We start from the raw sequence: 25499 nt of genomic DNA on the forward strand, positions 1-25499 counted from the left end.
TTCACTGAACAGGAACAAACCTCCCTGTGCATTTCTGTCAATCCTTATCTGTCGTTTTAGAGACATTCAGCAAGTCCACCCTGCAGCCCCTACAGAACATCCCCACACTATATATATGCATATACATATACATATATACACACACACACCCCTTCACTGTTGGGTTTATTCCCTCATGATCCCATGGTGCCTACACAGACCCTGTGGGACTGGCAAACTGGACAAAGAGGTTGCTCCTCTTTATTTCTCGTTCTCCAAATGCCATTTTGGACACTCAGGAACAGTGCCATTGTTCCCTGGTTTACATATCACATCAGCCCTTAAGATTTCGCATTTTTGCACCAGATTCATGTCCCTTGATTCAGGCACTACATTCCTTATTATTCTTATGTAGCTTTTTTTCTTTTCCTACTCTTTTCAAACCCAGGTTAAAGGCCACTTTGGGGGATTACAGAGTTGATATTACAGGTTTCTTTGCTTTGCTTTTTTCTGCTTTGTGTAGGAAATGGGGTTTTTTTAGTGTTGACCAGAGATGAATTTGCATACATTTTTCATCCAAAAATTAATCTTTTTCTTTCAACAACAATTAAAATAAATCTCAAAATCCCCTTTGAAGACCCCATGAATTAATATTTGGCGTCTGGTTTCTATTCTGTTGTCTTCAATGTTTATTCAACTTTTTCCTCAGATTGTTTGAACTGATACCTCAATCTGTCCTTTCCCACCCCTCCACCACTGTAGCTGGATGGAGTTTCCCAAGCTTTTCCACAAAAGGCTTTCCTAAAACAAAAGTTTTTTACAAGTATGTGAACTGTGATTTGTCCTCTGAATAGGACTGATTTAAGATTTGTTTTCTAAACCCGAGGTCCAGTTTAGATGTAAAAGCACGATTGCACATTGTAAGACACAGTCTGTTTTTCATTAAGCTATGGTTTTCTTATGTTTATTCAAGATGTACATTAAGATACATACTTTGTATCAATTACACTTGCATTTGCAGCATGTGCATACTGAAATTTTTCTGATCCATATCAGTGATATAATGGAAATATTTATGTGGAACTCATGCAGGATATCATACTTTGTACTAAATATTTTTATTATGGAAACAATATTATCAATAAAGTACAGTAATATATTGTTGGTCTAACATTCTATAATTTCAAAAACTATTTTCACCTTTGAATTTTCTTCATACTACTAAAAGATGTGGAGAAGAGTTAAAACATTACATATATAGGATGAGGGTAGTGATAGAAGTACCCAAATCAAGATGACTGGGACCCTGGGTAGCCTTCACGTACATTACAGCCTGGAGAGTTTAGAGGAGAGTGAGATGTCTTGAAAAAACCAGTGTGCAATGGAGAGATCTTCCATAAGCACCAAAGTCTCCAGCAAAGTGCTCTTCCTGAGCCATGTCTCCCTTCCTCAGCCTGCAAAGAGGGATAACAGTATTTTCTCACAGCACAGTGCTGCTCTCAGGAGAACTTGTACTACTTTGGTCAAAATAAGCTGTAGTGCTTCCTCCCTCACTAGGCACAACCATTCATGCAGCCAGGGTCTCCCTGTACCCCCTCTTGTCAGGATGTGAGTCCAATTTCCTGCAGGTCAATCTGGCCAGAACACTCTCCTGCTCTTCAGCATCTTCACTAGGCAGCATGTCTCATATTCTTCAACTTTAAGAAGGCAAACTCTACTCGACTTCCTACCTACAAGTCCCTTCGGTCTCTGAAGCCACCCTGACTCCAGCTGCAGTCTCTAGAAAACAGGGAATTTCATATTTTCTATTCTGTAAGTCTATTTGTTTTAATCCTACTGTTACACTGGATAAACTCCTTTTTGATGGAAAAAAGCTAAGCAAGGTATATTACCTTATAAACTGGCTTCTTGGTGGTTTTTGTAATGTTGTGTGTTCTTATTGAATCTTTCAACAGCCTGTGTTGCTCTAGCAAATAAAACACCTTGAAAAAAATGTATGCCATATTAATGGGAAATATTTCAGTTCTTTTCCCCTTTTTCACAACATTATTTATCAGTATCTTCATTTAGAGTTCCTAAATGAACATCCTTCAACTTCTTAGAAGTAGTTAGATTTAAAAGATAATAAAACCACCAACAACAACCATTGTGCTACTGAGAACTAGAATGAAAACACCTAAAGCAGTGGCTCTGCTTTGCATCTATCCTGCAACACCCGCAGCCTTTCAGTAACCTCAGGAAGAGAGAGTAAACCAGCCAATATTCCTGCTGACTGCATATCCTGTGCAGGATCTGGCTGTGCCAGCGCTCGAAAGCAGGGAGGTTCAGGACAAAGTAGATTCATGGAGTGACATCCTGGAGCTGTGGACCCACCATCCACATCATACATATTTTAGCTGATAATTTTTAGGGTGCCTCTAGCCCACTCCCAGGGACTGGCCACCCTTCACACCTTCCAGTTTAGCTGCTATTGAAAAAGAACACCGTGTATGCCTGCCTTAAGACTGCCTTGTAACACAAGCCAAAGCGGGAAGGCCAGGAGTTTCTCTTCAAAAGCACATTCCTGATCCATGGTTCAGGCTCCTGGATCCTATCATAGTTTCACTACCAGTAATAATAATACAAAGATCATGAGTTAGGCTGTCAAACTGCTCCTACTTCCCTCTACAGAGTAATTCCTTCAGAACTGAAGGTATTTGCTTTCCAGAGGCATCCGGCAGCCAAAGTGATGCCAGGTTGTGCTGTTGGTCTTCAAAGGCTGATCCTCACTGAAGACCCTAGCATCTGATCTGTCTGTATGTGATGTCCTTGGTGTGATGGATGCCGCAGAAAACAGTGCTTGCTTAGGATCCCTAAGAAAATACAGAAGAGGAATTAATGTCAAGGAACTGTCAGTAAAATGCTTGAGTAGCTGCTTCAGCACGGCAGAGTGCAGGAGGAAAAGTAGATGAGTTCAGACTGGTCATAGACATATTTCTATCATCTAAATATCTGAGTGAAATAATCAGTAAAGAGTAGGAAAATCTGCATTTTGTTAATTTTCCAGAGAAAGAGTGGAAAAGAGATATGGGTGACTTTTGGGGTGGGGAAAATCATTCAATTTCACTCAGTCTGAAATTGGTAGCAGTGGTTTCCATCCATTTCAGCAACAGCATATCTCAGTCCACAAATAAAAACAAGAAAACCAAAATTAATCCACTTTTTTGAAAGAATCTGTACAAAACAGTATGAATGTAAATGTTTTGAAAGTGGCTTCAAAAGCGGCTCAAAGTGAACCATGAGAAAACTTCAAAGGAAGAAAGCCAGACGATTTGGGACAGAATTGAAGAGAAAAACACAACAAGCCAACTCAACAACATTGTAAATGGTAGAGATGGATAGACCTTTAATCTTGATGCAGCTTTGGTCAAGGAACCTGTTACACACAGTCTGTGAGAAGTTAGAACTCAGGCCAGTGTATCTGGACTATGCAAAGACTCCAGTAAAAGTCAAGCATCACTTAGAAAATGCAATTATCCTGTGTGGCTACTGAAACAAGCATTAGCTGAAAGGCTGGAGAACAGGGCTGAGGAGAAGAGGTTGTGGCAAAGCAGACAAGGCCACCTGTGCCCAAAGAAGGTATGGCTGTGTCCCTCAGGATGCAGTGCTGGATTTGATTGCACTGCTCATGCCATCAGATCATCAAAGGTTACCACTCCACCACTGGGACAAGCTGTAGCTAGAGAATGGAAAATGCCAAAGGCCACCATGGTATTTTTCCTGAGTTTGTAGCAGGGATCACAAGCCATAGCATCACATCCAAGATCTCAAACATCAACCCAGTGAAACTGAGACAGTGCAAGGTGATGAGAACTTTCCCCAGAGAGTGATGGGCACCCTCGGTGCCACCAGGTGATGTTTGAATTTAGTCGACACTCCCAGGACTGGAGCCAGTGTCCTTGTGAATGCAGGGTGGAGGCAGTGGCTGGATTGGATCCACACTGCAGGGTGCACATCTTTCTCAGGCAGCTGTTGCTGATGGCACAGTGAAACCAAGGTCATGCTTATAAGATTCAGAAGAAATGACATTCCTGGGGTTTAATTAACTGCCAGGAAAACTTGGGGTTAGTTCAATATAAGCACACAACATAAAAACAAATCCATACTCATAGATTTGTGCTCACTAGTAGAAGCTAAGTCCTGATCCTACCAGGTAGATATTTTCCTTAGACCTGTCATTTAATACGTCAAAGTATGAAACAGATTCTCCTAACAAAAAAAACCCTCATGGATCTCATCTGAAGCCCAACATCACTACTGATATAAACAGATTAAAAAAGAGCAATGCAGATGCAACAGATATTAGTCCAGTCATGTATTGTGCGGGCAATCAAGAGGGCCAAGGGGATATATCCTGATTGAACAAGTAAACCTAACACCTTTTGTTGTAGGCAGTCATTTTAAACCCGGTGCCCCTGCTAGCATCTCTGGGGCCTAGAAAGCACGGAGGAGGTCCAGTGAAGCTCAGGAGCATTGGCCCTTGCATTAGCACTGTCTGGGGCATGGTTACATGGTTCCCTTCTCTCTCTCCTTTCACATTCCCTGTCCCACGAAGGTGATCTTCACCTCAGGGAATAATAGCAGGTTTGACTCACCTGGGCCGGGCACATGTTCATCATGAAGTTATTCTGTGCAGGGGTATTTAGTGCCTATCTTGGGAGCTTCAAATCTATTGCTTGATTGCTGAGCCTTGCCTCCCACAGTGGAAACCCAGGCTGCTTGAAAATTTCGTTGAAACATATGCTATATTGTTTCAGGTGTCCAAAGTTTTATTTTACTTCTCTAGTAAATATCTTCCAGCTCCTAAACGAGAACTTTGGGAAAACTGCTCCCACAATGCAACTTAAAAATCACCCTGTAGAGACCCTACGTTCCTCAGCTTAAATCCAGCCTTCAGTGTGTCTTGAGTTATGAGGCTGTCCAGACCACTAATAGAGGAGCAGGGGAATTTACACCGAAAGGAATAAACAAGCCAACAATAAAAATAACCATTTATCTCTTCTTCCTCCCCAGTGTCTTACTCAAAAGGTCACTGTGTTCTTTCATGGAAGCAAAGCTCGGTAATATGAGTTTAGGCACTTTAGGCTAAACCCCAGAGTTCTTACTCACTTTTCTCTAAGTAACTTCGGTGGATTTTTAGTTTGAATTTTTTCCTTAGATAAGGTCTAAGAAATAACCAGGTTCTCCAGAACAGAGCTGGCAGTCAGAGAAAAGCCTGTCTCAGTGGGACACATGCTAAGGGGCTCCCCAGTTGACCTTGGGTGACTCATGGCGTAGTGTTAAGAAACAAGATCCGAGCCTCACTTCTGTTCTTCAGATGAGGTTTGCTTACAATAGCTTCAGCTCAGCGGACTACAAATGCAGGTTGCAGGAGGATACATCTAGCTCTGTGCAATCTTACGCAGGGGCTGAACAGACAGGCAGGTTCCCCCTGCACAGAAAGCAGCCGGCAGTGCCCAGCGGCCAGTTTAGGAAAGCAAACCCCTGCCCATGTCATCATGGCAGCTTGTTTTGCCAAGCAGAAGGTCTAACACCATCTAAAATTATGTACAACCGTTTAGGAAGAGCAGCTCCCCAAAAGTTTCCTCTTGCACAGCTTCCTGTAGACATCCAACTGCCTTGTAGAGATGCCATTGCATGGGACAGCTACTGCCTTTGCTCTCATTTCAGTGAGATCTGGCCCCAAATGTATCCATAAGATTATTCTGCAGACAGGACAAAGCATTTTATAGGGTTCAGTCTGGCTCAGAAGTTGTTTGGGATTGCCTGGAATTTTGGAAAATGCAGATCCTGCAGCTCAGGGTCCCTGGCTACAGTGACTCTGTGCAGGCTTCCTGCTGCCTTCCCAGGTTCTGCTGCTAAAAAAAATAATACTCCATGCTTCCCTTGCACTTCCAAATCATACAGCATGTTTTGTCAATGTCCACCATTGTTTAAAGCCCCTCTGGGCTCCTGCTGGGGACATTATTTCTCTCCAAGTTTCATAGGCAGCAGGGGTTCCTTCCTGGTTTTAAAGAGGGCTCCCATGGATCATGAATAATCTGTGATGTTGCTAACACAAGCCTTATCCAGTTGTCTTGTAACACACACAAGAGTTCACATCTGAAAATCCAACTGGCAGTCTGAGAAATCCATGGGCATTTTGAAATTCTCTGAATCTGAGAGAGTTGGCAGATCACCCCAAGAAATCACCATGCACAAAGCAGTTCCAGTATGAGCAGTTCCACTGTGTTTATTGGAAAATAACATCTTTCTGAAAGTTTGCTGGACATTTGGTCATTCTTAGTCCTCAAAGGCCATATTTGGTCTAGGACATGCAGGCATTTCCCCATGGAAGACATGCTGAGCTGATTTGCATCTGGGCACCCTGAAGCAAGTCAGAGCAGACCAAGCAACCCTCTGCAGAGTCATGTGTGTGTCACCATGGCATAAGAGACACACTTTATGTTTATCAGCTGTGTCTGTACCACATCTCACATCTTGCCTTTTTCCTTTTTAAAAGAAGAAGGGAAAAGAGATACCACATTTTAACACCCTAACAGAATAATTTATATAAATAGTTTCCAAAACAAGTGGGGACACATTATCAGCAAGATGGATACAAAGAAAGGGCCTTCAATTCCGATGGAGCAAAACATTCACTGTAATGAATACACACACAGGCATACATTGGTACACCACATATCCACCTCAAACTGATTAATGAACCAAAAAATTCATTGTAAAATGGGGTAAACAAAAAGCTGGAGATTCACTGAATTAGAGTACAGTGTATGCATTAAAAATTAGTCAATATATTTATCAGTAACTATAAAATATTATCTTATTTTTTGGCTGCAAAAAGCCTTAATAACAACATCTCTTTCTCTGCCACACTCAAATACATCGATCTGAATGATTGGGGTAGATCATAGGGCAAGAGTTGGAGGATTTTACTCCTCCTTTTGCCACTGATTTATTGCGTTAACCACCAAGGCAAGTCAGAATTCTGCTACATTTCACAGTTTCCCTTTTGTAAGTGGGATAATATTTCTTACAAGTTTTTGCAGAGCAGTTCGAGATCTTGGGGAGAAAGCAGATATTTAAATGCTCTATGTTATTATTTTAGGCCCTGATTCAGGAAAACATATAAGTATATGTTCAAATCCTGCTGCTTTAATGGGTCGCAAGCACCTATTTTAGGCTAAGCTCACACTGATGTGGTCTTTCTGAAAAAGCTGCCCTAAAACTTCTAATTATCCCAATTAAAAATATAGCTCATTGAAGCTTATTTAAAAGATAATTTCTAAAATAGAGGGGGGAAGCAGTGAATTAATGGCAGCTCAGCATATTGAGGCATTACCTTTCGTGCTTTATTCAGATGAAAGACTCATGCAGGAGTACCCATGCCTTTTTGATTAGATGCATGCAGCAGGCTTTAGGTCCCCTTCAAAGATCCTCGGGCCGTATGGAGCCAGGAGCAGCTCCGCACTGACATCGGGGAAAAAAAAAAAATCAAACTCTTTTTCTCAGAGCCTGACTTCTTCCCCCAGCTCCCCCCTCTCATATTTGTATATATTTCGAGAGGAGAGTCAGGCTTAGTTTGTTCATAAACTGCAGTTCCTGGGCGGACCCCACGCACAGCTGGGCTTTAGCGGCTGGATCCGCCTTCCCGGCAAGCCTGAGCCGGGAGCCTCGCAAAGAGGGGCTCCGGGCTTGACAGCAGAAACGCAGGAGACTGGCTCCACCGAGGGAGGATGACTTGGTCAACGCCGTGAAGCCGGGCTTCTGGTTGCCAGTGGGATCCAGAAATGGGGTACTGGAGGAGACCGGGTCTGCTTTCCTTACTGCTGCTCTCCTTGTGTGAGTAGAAAAACATTTCTGGTTAGGCAATGTTAAGCAACATACTCAGAGAGGTGGTTTATTTTTCCTTCCTCCAGCAAAACAGCTAATCTTTGATTTCTCCCCTGACAGCAATTAGCCAGAGGATTGGAAATAGCAGAGGGTTTAGTAGAATACTCTGCTACGACTGCATGAGCTGCGTATTTCTTATGGCGAAGGGCGAGCGATTGCTTGGTGGAAAGTGCTGCGTGCTCACTTGGAGCTGCTCACAGATGTCAGTGTTTACAGTGCAAAAATATATATAGGTCAGCATTACTTGTTGGAAATTTTTATTTTATTGAGGGAGATTAAAAGCAACTGAAGTGCACCGCTGAACGATCTGGCTTCGACAGTGTCCAGATGTGGTGAAGTTTGCAGCTTAGAACTTTTATCAGCCCTGGTTTATGCGCAGAATTAATCGAACTATTAAAGAAGGAAAGAAGTGGGGAGAGGGGGAGGAGAAGTGTCTTTGCAACAACATCTGGTTATTCAGCAAACCTTTCCAGCACTTACGTAAAGATTTCTTCGTAATAAGTGCCCTGTTTCAGTTTTGATAGCACTTCTTCAATACTGTAGATAAAACCCTCCAGCAGCACTTGAAAATGTGCCCATCCATGGTTTAACTTTTTCTTGTTTATATCTTGATGATTGTTTCATAACAGGGAATGGATTTGTATATAAGTGAGTGTTATATACACATCTCCTAAGTATGTGTGTGTGTCTTTCTGTATATGCAGAGCCTATGTATGTGTATACATGCATATATCCCTACAAAGCACGTATTTATATATTTGCGTGGACACTGCTTTTTAAAGTGAACTCTTACAAACACAGACCTCTTGCCCTTGCTGTAGAAATTTCAGTGCAACTAAAATCACTCTTTGCTCAAAGTGATGAAGGAGGATTATAACTCCAGTATTTTTGCATCCAAATGAAACAACTGGGGGCAAGGATCTGTATCTGCATTCACTTTACATGGGTCCCCCTATCTACAAGACTAGGGAATAAAAGAATGATCGGTCAGTAATCTGTGTGTAGGCAAACAAAACCATGGGTGCAACTGTTGGAACAGAGATGAACCAGATGGGGAGATTTAAGACATAGAATATTACTGATTTTTCAAAAAGTTAGGGAAATCTACAGTATTCATTTTTTTAGATAATACCCTAAAGTGTGGTTTGAAATGTAGGATGCTATACTGATAACATCCTGCTAACTTAATCACATTTGGAGCAGGAATTACTACAAGTTATTATTTAAAGCACAGTCTTGGGTTGTTTTCAGTAAAGAAAGAAGACCACTAATTATCCTTCAGAAATACCTAATTTTGGAGTTATTTAACTTACGGTTTCCTTTTTCTGAAAGGCAAGGTTTTAATCTGAAAGAAACCAAACCAAAACATATCGTGATTACTAAGTTCATCTGAAAGGTTATGTGAGTGATATGATGACAAAATTTGCCTCAGCACAGGGTAAAAAAAATAAGCCAGGGCTTGCTCTCTGTGATTCAGCTCATCAGTGATAGATGTTTCCTGGGACTACATCCACTTCCTTTGCATTTGGTGTTAAGATCGACCCTACAGTCATTCTGAGAAAGTAAAAGTACCCAAGGAGCCCACTTTCCACTGATATTAAAAGAGAAAGGAAGAGCTAGTTCCCCAAATTCCCCAAATTGACAGAATATGCACATTCAGCTGTTCTTCAAGCAACAAATTGTACCACTCATCCAGCCTCTCTTTAAAGAGTGACAGCACTGGCTTGGTGACAGCAGCAAAATTGCTCCTCTTAGCACAGAGATTTAAGACTTGCCACAGAGAACATGGCCCAGACTGTGGCTCTGTTACCCCAGAATAACTCCAGCTGAGCGTTTGTAGGGACCTTGCTGCTGTCCCTAGGAGTTTACCCCAGAGCAGCAGAGACCCCAGCCTGTGCTCCATGCTGCCTGTGTCTTTAATCCCCAACATGACTGAATGGCCATCACACAGCACATCCAACCATTTCAGTTCATATGCAGTGGAAAAATGGGCTCTGACAGACCACTGAAATTCAGCTACTGGATTTTCCTAATTCTCCATGGCCAGCCCTACCAAGGCTTCAAAATATCTTCCCTTAAACTTCTCCTCAGTGGCAGTGCCTGCTGGAGGGCAGCATTTTTACATGGCTTTCTCAGCAGAAGGTGCAGACAGGAGCTGTAGTTTCACCACTGCTAACACAAACTCTCACACAGGTGAGCAGAGAATCCTTCCAGGACAGAGAGCTGGGACAGCCCTGGATTTTAACTAGACTGGGACAAGAAAATACAAGGATCATTCAGAATTGGAAAACTGTCTTACAGGATGGGGAAATGAAGGCTTTCAGTGCCTTTAGTTTGACCAGGAGAGAGCTGAGAAGTGAGCTGGCCATCTACAGCTGGGTCCTGGGAAGATGTTTTCTGGCAGAGGGCTTCCTTTTCTATGGAACAGAGATAAAACAAGATGTACACACTGGAAGCCAAAATGAGGCACTTTTGTGTTAGAGCACCACACAGTAAAGTTGTTCCAGCAGGTAATTACTCAGGCTTGGGATGTGGTGGATATTTGTTGCTCAAAGCCTTCAAGATTGCAAGACTACCTGCTTGGACCTCTATAACCTAAACAGAAACAGACTTGATATCAGGATTACTGTATTGTGCACATGGAAACACTTTGGCCTTAAAATTAAGAATTAGGAGTTTTCCTGCCATTTTCTACTAATATTGGGAAATTATCCCTTGTGCTCCATCTGTCAGGAACAGGGCTCACATCCGGACAAACAGGCATGGAGCTGAGCACTGTCTCATCTCACAGAGAGGACCTCAAGAATGTGAGTGTCACTGGTGTGACAACAGCTCTCAGGGCTGTGAACAGCCTCAGGAGCCAAGCAGAGTCTTTGTGCATCCAGCCTCCAAAAGAGGACATGAAGCTCCAGATCTGCCAAGGCACACAGCACTTACCAAGGGAGAGCAAGATATACCCCTTGGGCTCTGATGAGGCTCCAAAGAAAGAGAAAGAAGATTTTTGAAATGAGGTGAGGTTGCAGGTCTGCTACCCTAAGTCCAGACCTCCCACTTCCTGGGGTTTGAGTGTGCTTCCCCAAAACTTGGTCTTCTGTTAAAAATGCTGGTCTGCTAAAATATCCTGATATTTTTACCAAGTCTCCTGGGCTCCTTTTGCCATGGTTGATGGCTCTACAGAGAGTGCTTTTGAGGGGTTGTCTCCTGGCAGACAGTGGCTTTCTGAAGTCACATTCTCTTTCCTGCTTGCAAAAACTGTTCCCCCAGTGAGCCTCTTCAGCTAAATATATAGAGCGTATAGAATTCATAAATCAGGACAGGGAGCTCCAGGGCTGTCAGAAAAGCATCTCTGGCTTTTGATCTGCTCAAGAAATCTCTGACCTATCCCAGGCTCCTCAGGCAGATTGTTCAAGAAGTTGGCCTCTTATTTCTGAGGTCACCGGAGCTAAAATCAGGGGCTGTAGTGCCACCAAAATGCTTGCCCACTCCTCAGGCAGGGGAGATATTGGGATTGCACCCCAATACCAGTGGACACACAATTCAGGAAAACAGGTCAAGCCTGAGCTGGTGAGAGGACGAGAGAAGGAAAAAGACAAAGGAAGAGTGATGCTCCATTTTACAGGCATTTGTAGAAAAGAGCTTTTCTGGTCCAAGGATGAGCCAGAGCAGCCAACAAACCTCTCCTCTCAAGCTATGCAGCATGTGGAGGTGGGCACTGCCCACCCCAGGACACAGGTCTGTGGGGCTGGTTATAGCAATCCATCTCAAGTAGCACCATGTTTTGCTCTAGTATTGATTTAAGACACCAAAACACCAAGGAAGAAATTACCACCCTCAAAAAACTCCAACAGGCTACAAGAGCCCTACATCAGCTCAGTGTAGGTAGCTGCATTGGCAGAAGGCACAGCATCCCACTGCATGAGGGAGAAACTTGTGCATCCTACCATGAGGCTCAATAAGAACAAAGCTGCAACAATTTCTCCAGTTAGGAAATAAAAAGGGAAAACATGAGAAAAACCCTGACAATGTAGAGCTGGAGTCCTCTGCAATGTTGCAAGTGCCATGAGACTCAGCAAGAAAAGTGATGGCTTATTTTCCATTCACCTTTACCCATCTCCAAATCTAATGCTATGGTTTCAGTCCTTGGTGTAAATTAGATAACCTGAAGGTTAAGAAGAGTGGCAGTGTACAGCTATGTCAGAAGAATGAAAACTGGTATTTCCTCTCCCCTTGCACCTCCAGCTTTGCTCAAACTTGAGACAGTCTAGTCATCAGTAAAGCTTCACATTGAGGGCTTTGTTGAAAGAGGTACTTTTTTTAGATATTCCATACAACTTGAAATTAAGACACATAATTTTCTAACAAAAAAACCCAAACAACAAACACAAAACTGATGTTTACTGGTATTTTACTGGTTTTATCACTATTTAATGATGGTCAGAAAGACATTTTTGTGTACTAGTAGTAAATAAGTTCAGCCAGCTGCAATCATGATACTTGTTACTCCCATTAGAGACAGAGTTCTGGGCAGATGTATCCCACGTATTCACTGAATATGCAGAAAGCAAACACTGGCATTAAAAACAGGTGACTGGGGGCTTTTATTCTGAGAAAGAATTCCGCTCTACTGCCTGTACTCCACAGCTTTATATTGCTCCACGATTTGTTCTGTTGAGTTTATTTCCTCAGGACATTGTTTTCCTCTCCCCTTAGTGATAACTCTTTGCAATAACATTTGCTTTCAGCCAGGCTCCACAGTGTTGCAACTTGCCATAAACTAATGAACTCTCCCATAGATTGTCGTGTTTTCAAGGAAGCGCAACATCTGATCCTTTTATTAAAAAAAAACAGTCCCACCAAGGAGACAAAATCAGCAGCTCCCACACACTCTGCTCTTTTCACATCCCCAGTTTAGTGCTGTGTGCCAAGTGAAAGCCTCACACTGGAAGGGGCCTCTGTGCAGAAGGGAGATAACACCACTGATGGCTGCCTGCCCTATCAAACCTTCATTATGTCTGTGCTGGATCCCAACTGTGGGATAACATTTCCTTAGGGATCTTCAGGGGGAAGTGAAGGAGTGGCTGAAAGCTGTCTTGGCCCTGCTTGCATGCACATCCCTGAATTCAGAGTCAACTGTTGTGATCCTGCCTCTGGAAAGGATCTGTAGCATCCATCGGGGTCATATTTCTTCTTCTTCAGTTGGTTCATCTTTTTGTTACAGCCCATGTAGGGTTGAAACTCTGCTGCCAGCTTCTGGTAACTGTCAAAATTTTAGGAGAAGTGGGAGAGCCTGCTTATCATGCAATCCCCTCTGCAGCCCGTGCTCCTACCAATTAAGTGGCTCCAGAACTTAACCTTTCATGGAGCTGTTCCACTGCAGTGTTTTCCTTCCCATTGATAAGCCAGGAACAAACGACAGCTGATTTATACTACAGCAAATGTGTTGTGGCATGTGGGTCATTAATGTGTCCAGCTGTGACTGCAGTCTGCCAGGCTGTGCTGGACAGAGGGCTATGGCCCATGTGGACTCTAGCAGCCCAAGGACATGCCTACATCTAACTGTTACCCTGGACTGCACAGGGTCATTTGGATTCAAGATTAATTTGTTTTTTAAAGGACATTTTCACTATTTGTGCTGAGTGATTTGAGGCAATCAGCCTGAGCATGCTGTAGATGGGGGGCTGATGTGCAGTTCCAGCTGTAGTGGGGTGCTGAGGTGTGGTTCCACCAGTGGCAGCTGCAGAGTATCACTTTGCAGGGTCTTGTGCTCCATTTCCACCCATGCCACTCTCAAAGTGGGCCACAACTCTCAAAGTAGTTGAAGCAGCATCATATTGGACACATACTGCCTGCAGGAAGATCTCTCAGCTTCCCACACTGTGGGTGGAGATGTTCCCTTTAGCTCCAAGTCAGTTACTCTCCACTGGACCTAAAACTCCAGTCTTTCTGGATAAGTAGGTGTCCAAACAAAGCTGTCCCCAGCAGCTTCTACCACAGCTCCAGACTCAGTTCTGATGAGGCCTGAAGGTTTCTGAAGGAAATTCCAGACTGCCTTCACTCAGCCTGCAAAGAGCTGTTGTCCTGCCCCTGCAGCACATGATGGCAGGTCCTCTGGCCATGCCTTGGAGCTGGAGAGTTCAGCCCTGCAGGGCCATCACACACCCTCTAATGCATGCCCTGCAGGCAAAGCAGCACAGATGTGTTTGTGCCAGCAGTGGGAACCAGCACAGCCATGGCAGCCAGCAAACAGGGCTGGTTTATCACCCTGCTCTGGGGTCCAGGCAGGGCAGAGCGCTGAAGCAATCACCTGAGGTGACACCCACTGATGTCTGATACTGCCCCAACATCCAAATCTCTCCTAACCTCCTCAGTTCCTCCAACACCCCTGTGACAATGTTCCCTCTGGGAAAAACCCACTTACATCTTTGCACCTGGAAGGCCCAGAGACATCTGCTGAAGTTCCTGGCCACTAAGAAGGGCCTTTTCCTTAGATCAACAGTGCAAAAACTTGGGATTTTGATACTGATCCCTTCTCACTTCAGGCATCCCAAACCAGAGTGCTTCGCTGTATCTTACATAGCCATAGTTCACCAAGTACTCCACCAGAAAGATGCTGTTGCCAATGGGGAGTCATACCGTGCCCAGCAGTGAAAATCCAGAGAAAAATTTCTTTGTTTTTCCTGCAAAATCAGTAACTCAGGCCCCTTCCTGGCAACAGTTTTTGTGAGTGCCGTGATTACAAGTGCTTCTGGTGCATTTACAATGAACACTGGTACAGATATTTCTTTTAAAAGATCCTTTGCTGTTTCCAGGTGGAGCATTTAATAAACTGTCGTCCATGCAGAATGAACATCTGTGTCCTCCTCAAGTGTTTGACTGAGCAAGTTGCCAGTCAGTGCAGCTGGAACACGATGAGGAACATCTGTTTGATGTTGCTTGATAAAACTTCCTTCCTTGGACATTCTAAGCACCAGCATCCAGCATGGAAGAAACTGAATTAGCCACTGTCTTGCTGTGTAAAGCATTTTTTCCATGCTAGGTCTATACCAAAATTAGCCCCAACCAACCAACCCATGATAGCAAAGAAGACTCTTCTTCTTACAATGGGAAGTGACACACAGAGCCATAAGCTCCAGCAATTGAATGAATCATCCTTCTTCAAATAGACCCAGGGTACAAGCATCCACAGAAATAAGACCAAAGGATCCCCTGGGATCTCAATTCCTGCCATGTCTTTAGTATGTCAAGAGGCACTCAGTGAAAGAAAATGCAGACATTCCCACCAGAGGCAGAAGCCATTAGCTTGGGAGTGAGACCTCAGCAAACATTTACTGTGGTTTTGTATATGTGCCCTGTGCTCACCTGTTTGTAGAACAGCATCATCACATCTGAGCCTTCCTTTCACCCTTGCCAGGGCTATCAGCTTGGCAACAGGCTGTGGCTTGGGAGGCAGCTCTTGTGCAGAAGTGCTGCTTAGCATTTCCAGACCATGGCATGTCTCAGGAGGTGTCCAGAGGCGGGATGCTGAGTTGAAAAGACAAGCAGCTACTGCAAAATGATGAGATCTTGGAGCAGGAGATGGTGAACAGAGAACATTCCCAGCTTTGCCATTTCTTCCATGTTGGAAGAGCAGCTTTGCTCCCTGAACCCCATCTCCTCCAGCTGCCGAGTCTCCCTGGAGCTGTGCTGCAGCTCTGCCCTGGGGCTGGGACTTGTGGGAACCTTCTCCTTCTCCTGCAAGGGGGATCTCTTGAGAGGCACTGCAAAGACACACAAGCTCCCATTACTTCCACTTGCAGAGAAAATGCACTTCAGGCTCTGTCAACAGGACTCTTGGTTCTGTTCCTGAAAAAATTCCTTTCCAAAACCCTGCTCCCGTGCCCTCCTCCCATAGCTCTCTTCTGCTTTAAAAAATGGAAAATATTCAATTTGAATTCAACCCTATTGGGCAGTGCTTTTTGGTAGGTTACAACACAAGCTCCTTAACAGATATTTTTTAAGAGATGAAGAAGGGCATGAAAGAGAAGAACACACCATCTATTTATGCGCTAAACATGGGACACTTCAGGAGAAGGGGCAAAGTTCTTAGCATCTGTAACCCAGGCTAGCCTCAAGTTCCCTCTAACAGCACAACTTACTTACTGTTAGATCTGGCCTAAACGAGGGCAAAATCTAATTCTACATAATGATTTTAGCAGAGAAGCTCTGGCATTGTTGAAAGCACATGGATGGAGAATTCACAGAACATCTCTGCCCCAGCTGCTTATCGCACAGTCCTTGCAAGCCCTTTTTCTCTTTGGGAATCAAAGTAATACAAATGCAAAAAAATACACACTGGTCAATCGTGAGAAGTCCAGCCAGAGACAAAGAGCAGCAGCTCCAGTCTAGTGTCTCTTTGTGGGCTCATCAAAGACCTTCTAGCAGATGGAAAACCGAATGTGTGCCAGGAATTTCAAACACTCCTCAGGAAGTTCATCTAAATCATCAGTAACCCATTTGCACTTAAAACAGAGCAAACCCTGTTGCCCAAATGTGACCCAGATAATGTTTCTGACGTGTTTACCTACTTGGATGGTATCCTTAAATTTCCATTCCGTCTATTCACGGACATCCAGGATTCATGCAGAGCCTGAAAAATATACAGAAAATTGAATTCCAGAGCATAATATGATGAATAGTAAAAAAACCCTGACTGCTGCACAGTAGTTTTACTTGAATGGCAGTAGTTTAGACAGAGCAATGTCTGCTACCGACTTGCAGCTCACATGCTTTTGCTGCTTGGTTCATTGCTGTTGCTGCCTTTCCTGTGTAAAAGGGGGAGACTCATGGCTGCTGCATCTGAGAATGAGCTGCAGAAGCTGCAGTTAACTGGGATACAGGAGAGACTGTTGATGCCTCTGCAGAAACAAGAGCAACAAAAATTATAGCAACAGCATTGGTTGAATCTTGCCTTCTGCCATTCAGCTCCCAGTCCTAAAAGTACTCTAAAATCCTCAGCAATTTCTGCAGCAACTTGCAATAAGATGAGCTCAAACCACCCATGCATGGCCAGGCAGTGACTCCTGCTCCCAGGCAGTGTGGGAGGTGGGAGAAGGGATTTGTTTTTAAGACAAGAATTTCGTCGAAACCAGATCACTGCAAAGTGCTCTTCAAAGGGCTGAAATCTCAGAAAACATGGCATGCAAATCTCCAGTCATCAGAAGGCAACTTCCACTGGGGATGTGCCAGCTTAGCCCTCTGCAAACCCCACTGGCAACCCACGGGCCCCAGAACGTGATGTGCCGATAATGCATTGCCTCACCCTGCAAGGCCCCAGATAAGCAGAGGTGCTGGCAGAGCTGCTGAAATTACTTATGAACTGCTAAAACTCAGCATTTCCCCACCTCCTTAGACCTTGAATAAGTTGCTTTGCTTTCCATCTCACCAAGAGGAGTGGCACGTTCTCCTCGCGTGCTGTCTGGGCTGGTGGGAGTTGCTGTGGCGGTGGGGCCGTGATGCTGGTGCAGGTCACCACACTGTATCCATGGTTTTCTCTTGGGCTGACCCCTGGGTGTGGGGTTTTTTTCCCTCCCAGACACTTCAGGCTGTGCTGCTGGCTTAGCTTGCTCTCTCAGGGCTTTTCCAATACAACACAGGGTAGAAAGGACAGCACAATATAGGAACAAGAAAGAAATGGGGACATAGGTGCAATAAAAGGGACTTGTTTCCAGACAAGGTTGCACCTTCAGACACAGGATGGCTGCAGAAGTTGATTTGTGTCATAGCTCCTCACATCTGACATTCATAGCCCCCTACTTATCCAGTGGCTGACAAATGCCTAAAGGGATAAGTACGGGTATTACCAGGCGAACTCACACCTGCTTTTGTCTGCCAGGGAAGCTTTTGCCTGGCCTGGTAATGGCTCTGGAGGTACTGGCTGTAATTACACAGTGACCCACAACATCCAGCAGGCATGGAGTGAAAAAACCTCACTGTTAAGCTGCTGTCCTGGGCAATGTGAGGGATTCCTGTGCTAACCCTCTGTTCTAATTCTCAGCCCTCCCTCAAGCCATCTTTTTAAAGAAGGATACAGAGCATCCCTGCTCATCTCACAAAGGAATAAACCAGAAGAGGGGACAACCCCCTAACTTGTGAGTTTTCTCCTTGTTTTAGGACAGCTTTCCTCATCTAGCAAGTCAGGACAAGGCTAGGAGCAGTGGTGACACCCACATAGAGCTGTGAACTTGCCCACCAGCATTGCCTTCAGGACTGTCCCATCCTGCCCCTTCACCACCATCATCTGTCCCTGGATCACGGCTTGGTGCCACCCTTTTGTTCAAATTGCAGCCCAGCAATTGACAAATGATGTTACATGATCCATGAGCCCAGCCAGGTCTATCACAGCATTTCAGCTTAATTGCACTTAGCTTCTTACCCAGGTGAAGCCGGTGCTTGGCTGCCTCAGGGACTTAGTGAAAAATAATGCAAATAACATGCAACTAGGTAACCCCCAACCACCAACTTCACTGATATTTCAATGAAGTGTGTCAGTGAAATGGATCCAGAAATACACACAACATTTTCAGGCATTGCTGAAAGTTTCAGAGACACTGAGAAAAACAAATGAAATAGTGCGAGGCCACTGCTGTTTTATCCATTCCACATTCCCCCATCCTCAGCTCAACGTCTCTGAATGCAAACTGGTATTACTGGGAAGGATGTTGTCCATGACACCAGAAAGAAAGTGTTCCTGAAAGAGCTTGAGTTCAGAGTCTAATGGGGGTGTATTTTTTTGCCTCACCTGATACCTACAGTTCTTCCAAAGCTCAGCAAGGGCAGAACATCTTCCTTGTCATGTTGGGCTGGGTCCTGCTGGGCTTCAGGACCTCAGGACTGCAGGGCTGGCTTGCCTGATTTTTCAAACTTCAATGCCAAACTTTCTTTGGCGAGTAATTTTCACATTTGAAGGAATTCCCCAGCTAAAAGACAAAAAATAGGCAAGTGTTACACATTTCAAGGAACAGCAGAAATCAACAAACTTGCTTAAAAATATTTGAGTAAAATAAACTTCATCTTAATAATTTTTCCTTGTAACACACTGTCACGTCCTATGTGCAATTTTTCCATAACTCCTTTCTAACGGGTTCCATGAGAGCTTGAATGCAAATTAACCACGAGGAGATGGGAGAGATCCTCCAGGAATTGCTCTGCATGTGGAAATGAATTTCAGCTCAGCCACTTCAGAGCAATTTTTTTGTTTACTTTCCACTGACATGAAATCAGCCACGATTGCATCGCATGCGGGATTGGTTAGCCAGTTACATAATGCTTAATAAATCCAAGAGAAATAATATAAAACACATCACCCAGCCTGGGAAGAGGAACAGTATCTCAGTCAGTGTCACCAACCCACCCGGGCCAGGCATCAGTGAAGCATCTGATCCAATGCTGGGGAGATGAAGGGTTGTGCTGTTGCATGATAAATGTGATTAGGAAAAATGCTTGTGGCATGTGTGGAGGCCTTGAAGACAGACAGATTGCGTGTGATGGTAAGGGTCTATCAAGAAGCAGAGCTCACACCCTCGCGGGGAGGGCAGCTCACCCCGTCCCTCGGGGCAGAGCAGGCACGTGTTCGCACGCCCGGCTCCAGCTGGAGCTGCTGCTGTGTAAGGTATTACCTCACCCTAATAATGTTCCTCGGAGTACTTCGTAAAATCATAACGGCCCTGTAAACAGAAAGAGCAAGATTAGGTGATTAATTATTTACCACAGATTATTTCTGCAGTGGCGTGTGGAGGAGAGGGAACGTTTTTCTGGTGGCCCCAAGGGGGTGAGAAGGAAGGGAGGTGACCCAGAACGGGGCTGCCAGGCTAAACACAAAACGGTGGTGCTGATTTAAACCCCCAAAAAGGGGGGGGGGGGGGGGGGGGGGGGGGGGGGGGGGGGGGGGGGCGTGTAGGAGGACTGAAGATACCTCTGGCCCTGCAGTGCCAGAACCCTGGCTCTCCCAGGAAAGCTGCCTGGCCCATGGGTGTATTGCTCCAGGCACTCACCACTGCTCTGCCTGCAGCAGCTCTTGGCCTCCTTTCCCACATTTCCCTGCCTGCTCTGCTCCCCCGCTTTGCTCCTAGTCCCAGAGACCTGCTGATGCCTTCACCCACGCCGTGGCTAACTTCCAACAGAGGAAAAGCTAGGGATGAAGGGGTTAATTACTACAGGCACAGCACAAGCCAAGCCTGTAAGTGACTCCCTATTGCTATTTCGAAAAGAGGCTGCCTAGAAAGGGAAAGGAAAAAAAAAAAGAGAGGTTTACTTTACAATCATCATTATTTCATCTGCAGAGTTTATACAATGGAAAATAAAAGCCAGGGTACGCGAAGTCAAATAATTTCTGTTTCATTAATGGTATGGAAATCGTTTTGTTTTTATAGGGGAAAAACAAATGTGAACTTGATGTGTGTGTGTGTGTGAGAGAGAGAGAGAGAGAGCGAGCATACAACTCCCTTCATTGCAAAGGGCAGAGCAGTGAAATCCAGAAATAAAAAATGACTCAGAGGCCGTAGGATCTATGAGTCAGTTTAGCTGTTGTTGTTTTTAAACACAAGTGAGAGCACAATATGGCAAATAATTGCCCCTGCAACCCCCCTGCCACAGGCGTCCCCGCTGGCCCAGCCATCCCGTGGCACAGGCTGCTCCCTGCCAGCCCCTGTGCCGGACACCAGCACCCAGACCCCCAGGGGCCCAAAGGGATGGAGTGGGGTGGTCCCAGCAGAAGCAGCTTTGGGGGTCAGAAAGTGAAATCTGTGAAGGAAACTTGAGATCCTGTCAGAGTGGATGGAGGAGACAAGTGGCTGTGAGGGCAGACAGAGGAGCCCAGGCCCAGGTGCACTCCCCTGTCCTCACCCAGACATCAACTGACCAAAATCAAAGAGAAACTGCTCTGGCCAAATTCTCCCTGTCCAATGCCAGGCATCTCCTCACTGGCCCCTGGCATTCCAGCTTGCCTGGACTCTGCTGGCTTTGTTGGGGCACAGCCCTGGGGTACCTCAGTATGAAACATCCCCACACCCCAAAAGCAGAGTCTTTGCACTGATGCACAGAAAACTTGTGAAGGCACCCGAGAATACTGGAGATTACCAAAGCAGAAGGACAGACAGTAATCTGCAGAGCTTGCCCCTCCCGTGGGTGAAGTTAGATCATGATGTAATTTAAGCATCTGAAAGAGACCGGAGAAGCCTGCTGGTATGATCCATACCCAATTTATTTTGTTATGGGACTAAGCAGTATTTGCTAAACACTGAATTTAAAGGGATATTTTCACATAGGAAAAAGTAGTAGAATAAATCAGTTACCAGCCTGTTTGAAGAAGGTCCAAGCAAACCAGAAATGTATACTGCATGTCTTCCTGGCACTGGAAGCACTGGTGTCTAACACAATCAAAATCAGTCCTTTTTTATGCACTAGGAAACATTTCTGGCTCATTCCTTGCTCCATACTGTACTCTGCCAAATGCACTATTTATTATGCAGGACTATGTGGGACCACATACCTGAGGGTGGAGCCTGGGTCCCCTGATCCGAATGCAGCCTGGGCACTGATGGATTTCCTGGGGGAGCCATTGGCTTTTGCCTTGCAGAGGCAAAAACTGGGATAATAAGTTTTTTCAGCTTCATTTGGTCTGCTCTACCTCTCCTATGAAGATACAGTGTAAAACACATGGATGGAGGAGAGCAGCCTGACACTAAAAACCTCTTTGGTTCAGCAGCTGAAAGCATCACCAGACCCCATCACTGGAGAACAGGAGTCTGCTGGAGGAAACTGAGCTGCGTCCAAAATAGAAGTACAACATTTTGAGCTCTGGTTCTGGGGAGATCCTGTAGCACAGCAGGATGCTGCAACGACACCAGGCATTTTTGGCAGGGCAGACCTACCTCCAGCTGACTGCAAGAAATCCAGGATCCCTGTTACACAGGTAGTGCTGAACAACTGTGTGGGAACTTCTGACCCTGCACAGAATCTCCTGGAAATCAGGGCATAGGAATTACCCTGATGCCCATCTGTGGCACTGGTTGTTGCATCATGGAGAAGGCAGCTCGGGAGTAACCTGGTGATGGGGATCACCTGGTGCTCTCACATGGGTCAGCGAGAGAGCAGAACCCATCAACTCTGCTGTTGGATTAATCTTAAAAACAAAGTACTGCATATAAAAGGGAAGGAATTTGTTTGTTCTCATAATAATTTTATGAGAGGCTCTGTTATTGCGTAGTTGTGTCATTAACCATGGATAAAAGCCCAAAGCAAAACCTAATCCTAAACTTGGCGGCAGGCGCAGGGCTCACCGCGGAGCCCAGGCTCACCCAGGTGGGAAAGCAGGTCCCAGTGCAGGTTGTGTTTCCATCAGGGCACATATCTGGAGGTTTCCAGGAATAACAGGGCTGCAGGGTTGAGTTAGAGCTGCTCCCCAGTCCTGTGTTTAAGTGCTGTTTAGGGAAAGCATATTTAGGGAAAGTTGCTGATTAGGGAAAGCAAAGAGCATCTCAACCAATCTCCCTGGCCTTAGTGTCTGCCAGTGCAAAGCCTAGGGACTACAGGTTGATTGACCTGCATGGAAAAGATGATGCAGGAAGCTCCCAGAGCCACTACAGTAACAGCAAGCTGGGCAGCCCTCTGTGACAGCTGAAATAGCCTCAGCCCCATCCCAGGGTGCTTGGAGATACGCGGAAAGGAGGAGATAGACCTCACTGTAGAGCATTTGTGACCTAAAAATTATCAATTTTTCTTTGTCCTTGAGAAATACCAGCAATGTAAGGACAGTTATCACTGCAAGACAAAGCATGATCTGAAGGTCCTATAATGGAGGTCCTATGCAGCAGAGGCCTTGGTCCACTTCCACCTTGAGAAGGGCAGAGCTGGGAACAGGGATAAGAGCCCCAGCATCTCACTCCAAACATGTTCCCTTAAGCCCATCTGGTGTCTAGCTGTCCCAAAGCAGCATGTCAGGGAGAATACTTGAGAACTCTGCCCCTCAGTGAAAATGCATTGCCTGCCATTGCTTGGGCTACGAGGCGCTTTCTCCTTACCTGTAACAAATGTGCTGTGCCTGCACCCCCAGGCACCCCCAGCTTGCTCCTTAGTGGTTCCCCCTCCTTGGGGACCACAGCGTGGGGAAAGCTGGAGCCAGAGTTAGGTGCTGGATGACTCACCTGCTCTCTGGGGCTGCAGTGATAGAGAGGGGCTCACAAAATCCCCCTCCGTGTTCCTCCAGCCGCAGTCCCTGCTGGCAGAAAGCTCATCTGCTGGGGGGGCTGCTTCTGCGGCTGCAGTGATTGGACTGGAGTGAAATTCTCTTGCAGAGCTGTTTTCAAATGACTCCAGTATGGGGAAGAGGGTGAGTTATTGACTACAGCAGTGGTGTTTCCATGGGTCTTGCAGGTGGCCAAGCTGAGGTTGTGGATGCCCTGTGGGCAATGAGAGGCTGGGGGGCTGCTCCGACACGCGTTAAAAAATATCCCGGTGTCCTTGGGTGGTGGTATCACCCCTGCTGCTATTGCAGGAGAGACACAGGCACTTCTGGCATCATTTTCCCTTTATTCCCTGACTTGAAAATCATCTCATATTCTCTCAGTAACCTCTCTGGGGTCCCAGTTATAGATACCAGAAGATTTGATCCCACTCTCATGCACAGGAGAACAAGCCTTCCTATTGATGGGAAGCCAAGCTTGCTGTGAGCCCACCTATCGGTGACTTCAAACCATCCCTCCAACTGTCGTTCCACAATAACTTTGACTAACTGTACTATTTATTGGCTCACATCACATCCTTATGGCTTCAATTTATTTTTGGAAAACTCAACCCACATTTAATTAGTTTACAGTTTGTTCCAAGTTTTGCTTATCCAGCTTTTTTTTTTTTTTTGCTTTTTTTTTTTTAAGTTTGTATTTTGATGTTTAGCATTTGCCTTGGCAACATCTGGAACCCGTTTATGGAAGTGTATTGTTACTTTTACTGCTTGTGCAGCTTTATTAAATCATCCGACTATTAATATTGAAAGTGTTCATCTGGGTCTAATCAGGGCCAAGATGAGTGATGTGGCAGTTAAATTGTACCTACGAGCTGATGGGTCAAGGACACATAGTCCTGAAGAAACTTGCAGTGGGCTTTGTGCTCTTCTTTTTAGCTCCCTAGGACAAGAAGGAGGTGAAGAGGGGGGAGAAAAAAAGAGATATTCCTGCTCTGACCTTTCTTGCAGAGCAGATAACAGAATCACAGCCTGAGTTAGTTTAGAACAATTTGTCTCCAAAGAATTTTGTCCGGTTACCGCTATATTTCTGGATCTTGTTTCCATATTTAACTCCTTCATCTGTCCTGGCTTCCCCCCTGCACAGCGCAGCCAAGTCAAGATCCCCACCACACACACCAGTGCAATACTGGCAAGTCTGATGTTCTGCTCTGAGATCTCAAGCAAACCCTTGACACAAATAAGTAAATAACATACCTGGTGGGTACCAGCAGCATCCACAACCTGGATTTGTCCTTTTGCTGCTCCTCTGCAGGGCCTCCAGGTATCCCTGGAGTGATGGTGCTGAGCCAATCCCACATGAGCCTGTGTGAGTACAGCATGAACCGCGGCATGGATGGGTTGAGCTGAAGAGGTGAAAGAGGAACTATGGCAGTGACACCACCAGAGCACAGGCCTGGGTGTGGTAGGGCTTGGCTTTGGGGCAAGAAACCAGTTTACCTTCAGTTCTCTGTTCCCACGAAATAACGCAAATGGAGTTTGTAGGGTGTGGTGGCTGTTGCTGTAGGTTGAAGGCTGCACACAAAAAATGCTGGGCTAGATTTCTGTTCCACACCCAAACCTCTCATCCTCCAGTGGAGTTTTGCCTGAGATTCTGCAAGCCCTGCCCCAGCTGAGCAAGGCAGGGAGGTGAGGGTAGCTCATACTCGCTGCAGGTGCTTCAAATCCCAGCTGAGGCCATGGTTTCAGTAGCTACACCTTGGATGGACGTGGGTCATTGGATCTGTTGAGATCACCCACAAAATCTCAGGGTAGCCCAGCAGGACCAGAGCAGCCCCATGGATGGGGAGGATGCTGAGCAAGAGGTTGTGGGCAACATCTTCACCTACCCTGCTCCCAGCTACCCCAAAACCTGACACAACACAATCCCTGCTGAAATGCATTTTAAGCCTGACATGGGTCATTTAAACCAAAATTTCCTCCTTCCAGCCTTCAGATGCAACAGGCTTTTCCTCTGCACCCAGGTCTCCCCCCCTACATACAAGGCCATGGGAGCTTGTAAATGGTTTATTTCTGTGTGGGAGCCTTCCAGCAGCTCTTTACGACTGTCGCGGGGAGGGGGGTCTGGGCCAGTGAGGGAAGCAGAGCCCGCACGTGGGATGCTGTCAGAGCAGGCTGCATGCCCTGGATTTGGGGAGCAGAGAAATTAAAAACCCCTTTTTGCTGTTGGGACAGTACATGCATTTAAAAGGGTCCATGGGCTTGGCTGTGGAACACGGGCGGGTCACAGAGGTGACCACAAAGAACGTAAGAGTTCCTGCATGTTGCTGACAGACCTGGGGTGCCCACGGGTGTGCTGGATCAGCAGGGCCTT

General features: G+C 45.5%; 1 protein-coding gene and 1 long non-coding RNA gene across 11 annotated transcripts in view; one reads left to right on the forward strand and one right to left on the reverse strand.

Moving 5' to 3' along the window:
• Positions 1–763: 763 nt before the first annotated feature.
• On the reverse strand, positions 764–25044 carry LOC116446316. 10 transcript variants are annotated; one of them, XR_004241134.1, is made up of 3 exons: positions 16476–25044; positions 7361–15668; positions 764–2831 (listed from the first exon to the last, which is right to left on the reverse strand). It is a non-coding gene; the product is annotated as an uncharacterized LOC116446316 (long non-coding RNA). The 10 variants fall into 10 exon arrangements; XR_004241141.1 differs by having other exon boundaries at positions 15271–15668; positions 16476–25042; XR_004241137.1 differs by lacking the exon at positions 764–2831 and having other exon boundaries at positions 6225–15668; positions 16476–22367; positions 24383–25044.
• The window catches only part of LOC116446315 (TGF-beta receptor type-2-like), a 30771-nt gene continuing 13050 nt past the window's right edge, over positions 7779–25499 (forward strand). Inside the window, exon 1 of the mRNA XM_032113916.1 lies at positions 7779–7860. Within this exon, the coding sequence (XP_031969807.1) occupies positions 7809–7860 (52 nt within the window). The 5' untranslated portion in view covers positions 7779–7808. The remainder of the gene's footprint in view (positions 7861–25499) is intronic.

Source organism: Corvus moneduloides, chromosome 7 (assembly GCF_009650955.1).
Source record: "Corvus moneduloides isolate bCorMon1 chromosome 7, bCorMon1.pri, whole genome shotgun sequence".
Taxonomy (NCBI): Eukaryota; Metazoa; Chordata; class Aves; order Passeriformes; family Corvidae; genus Corvus; species Corvus moneduloides.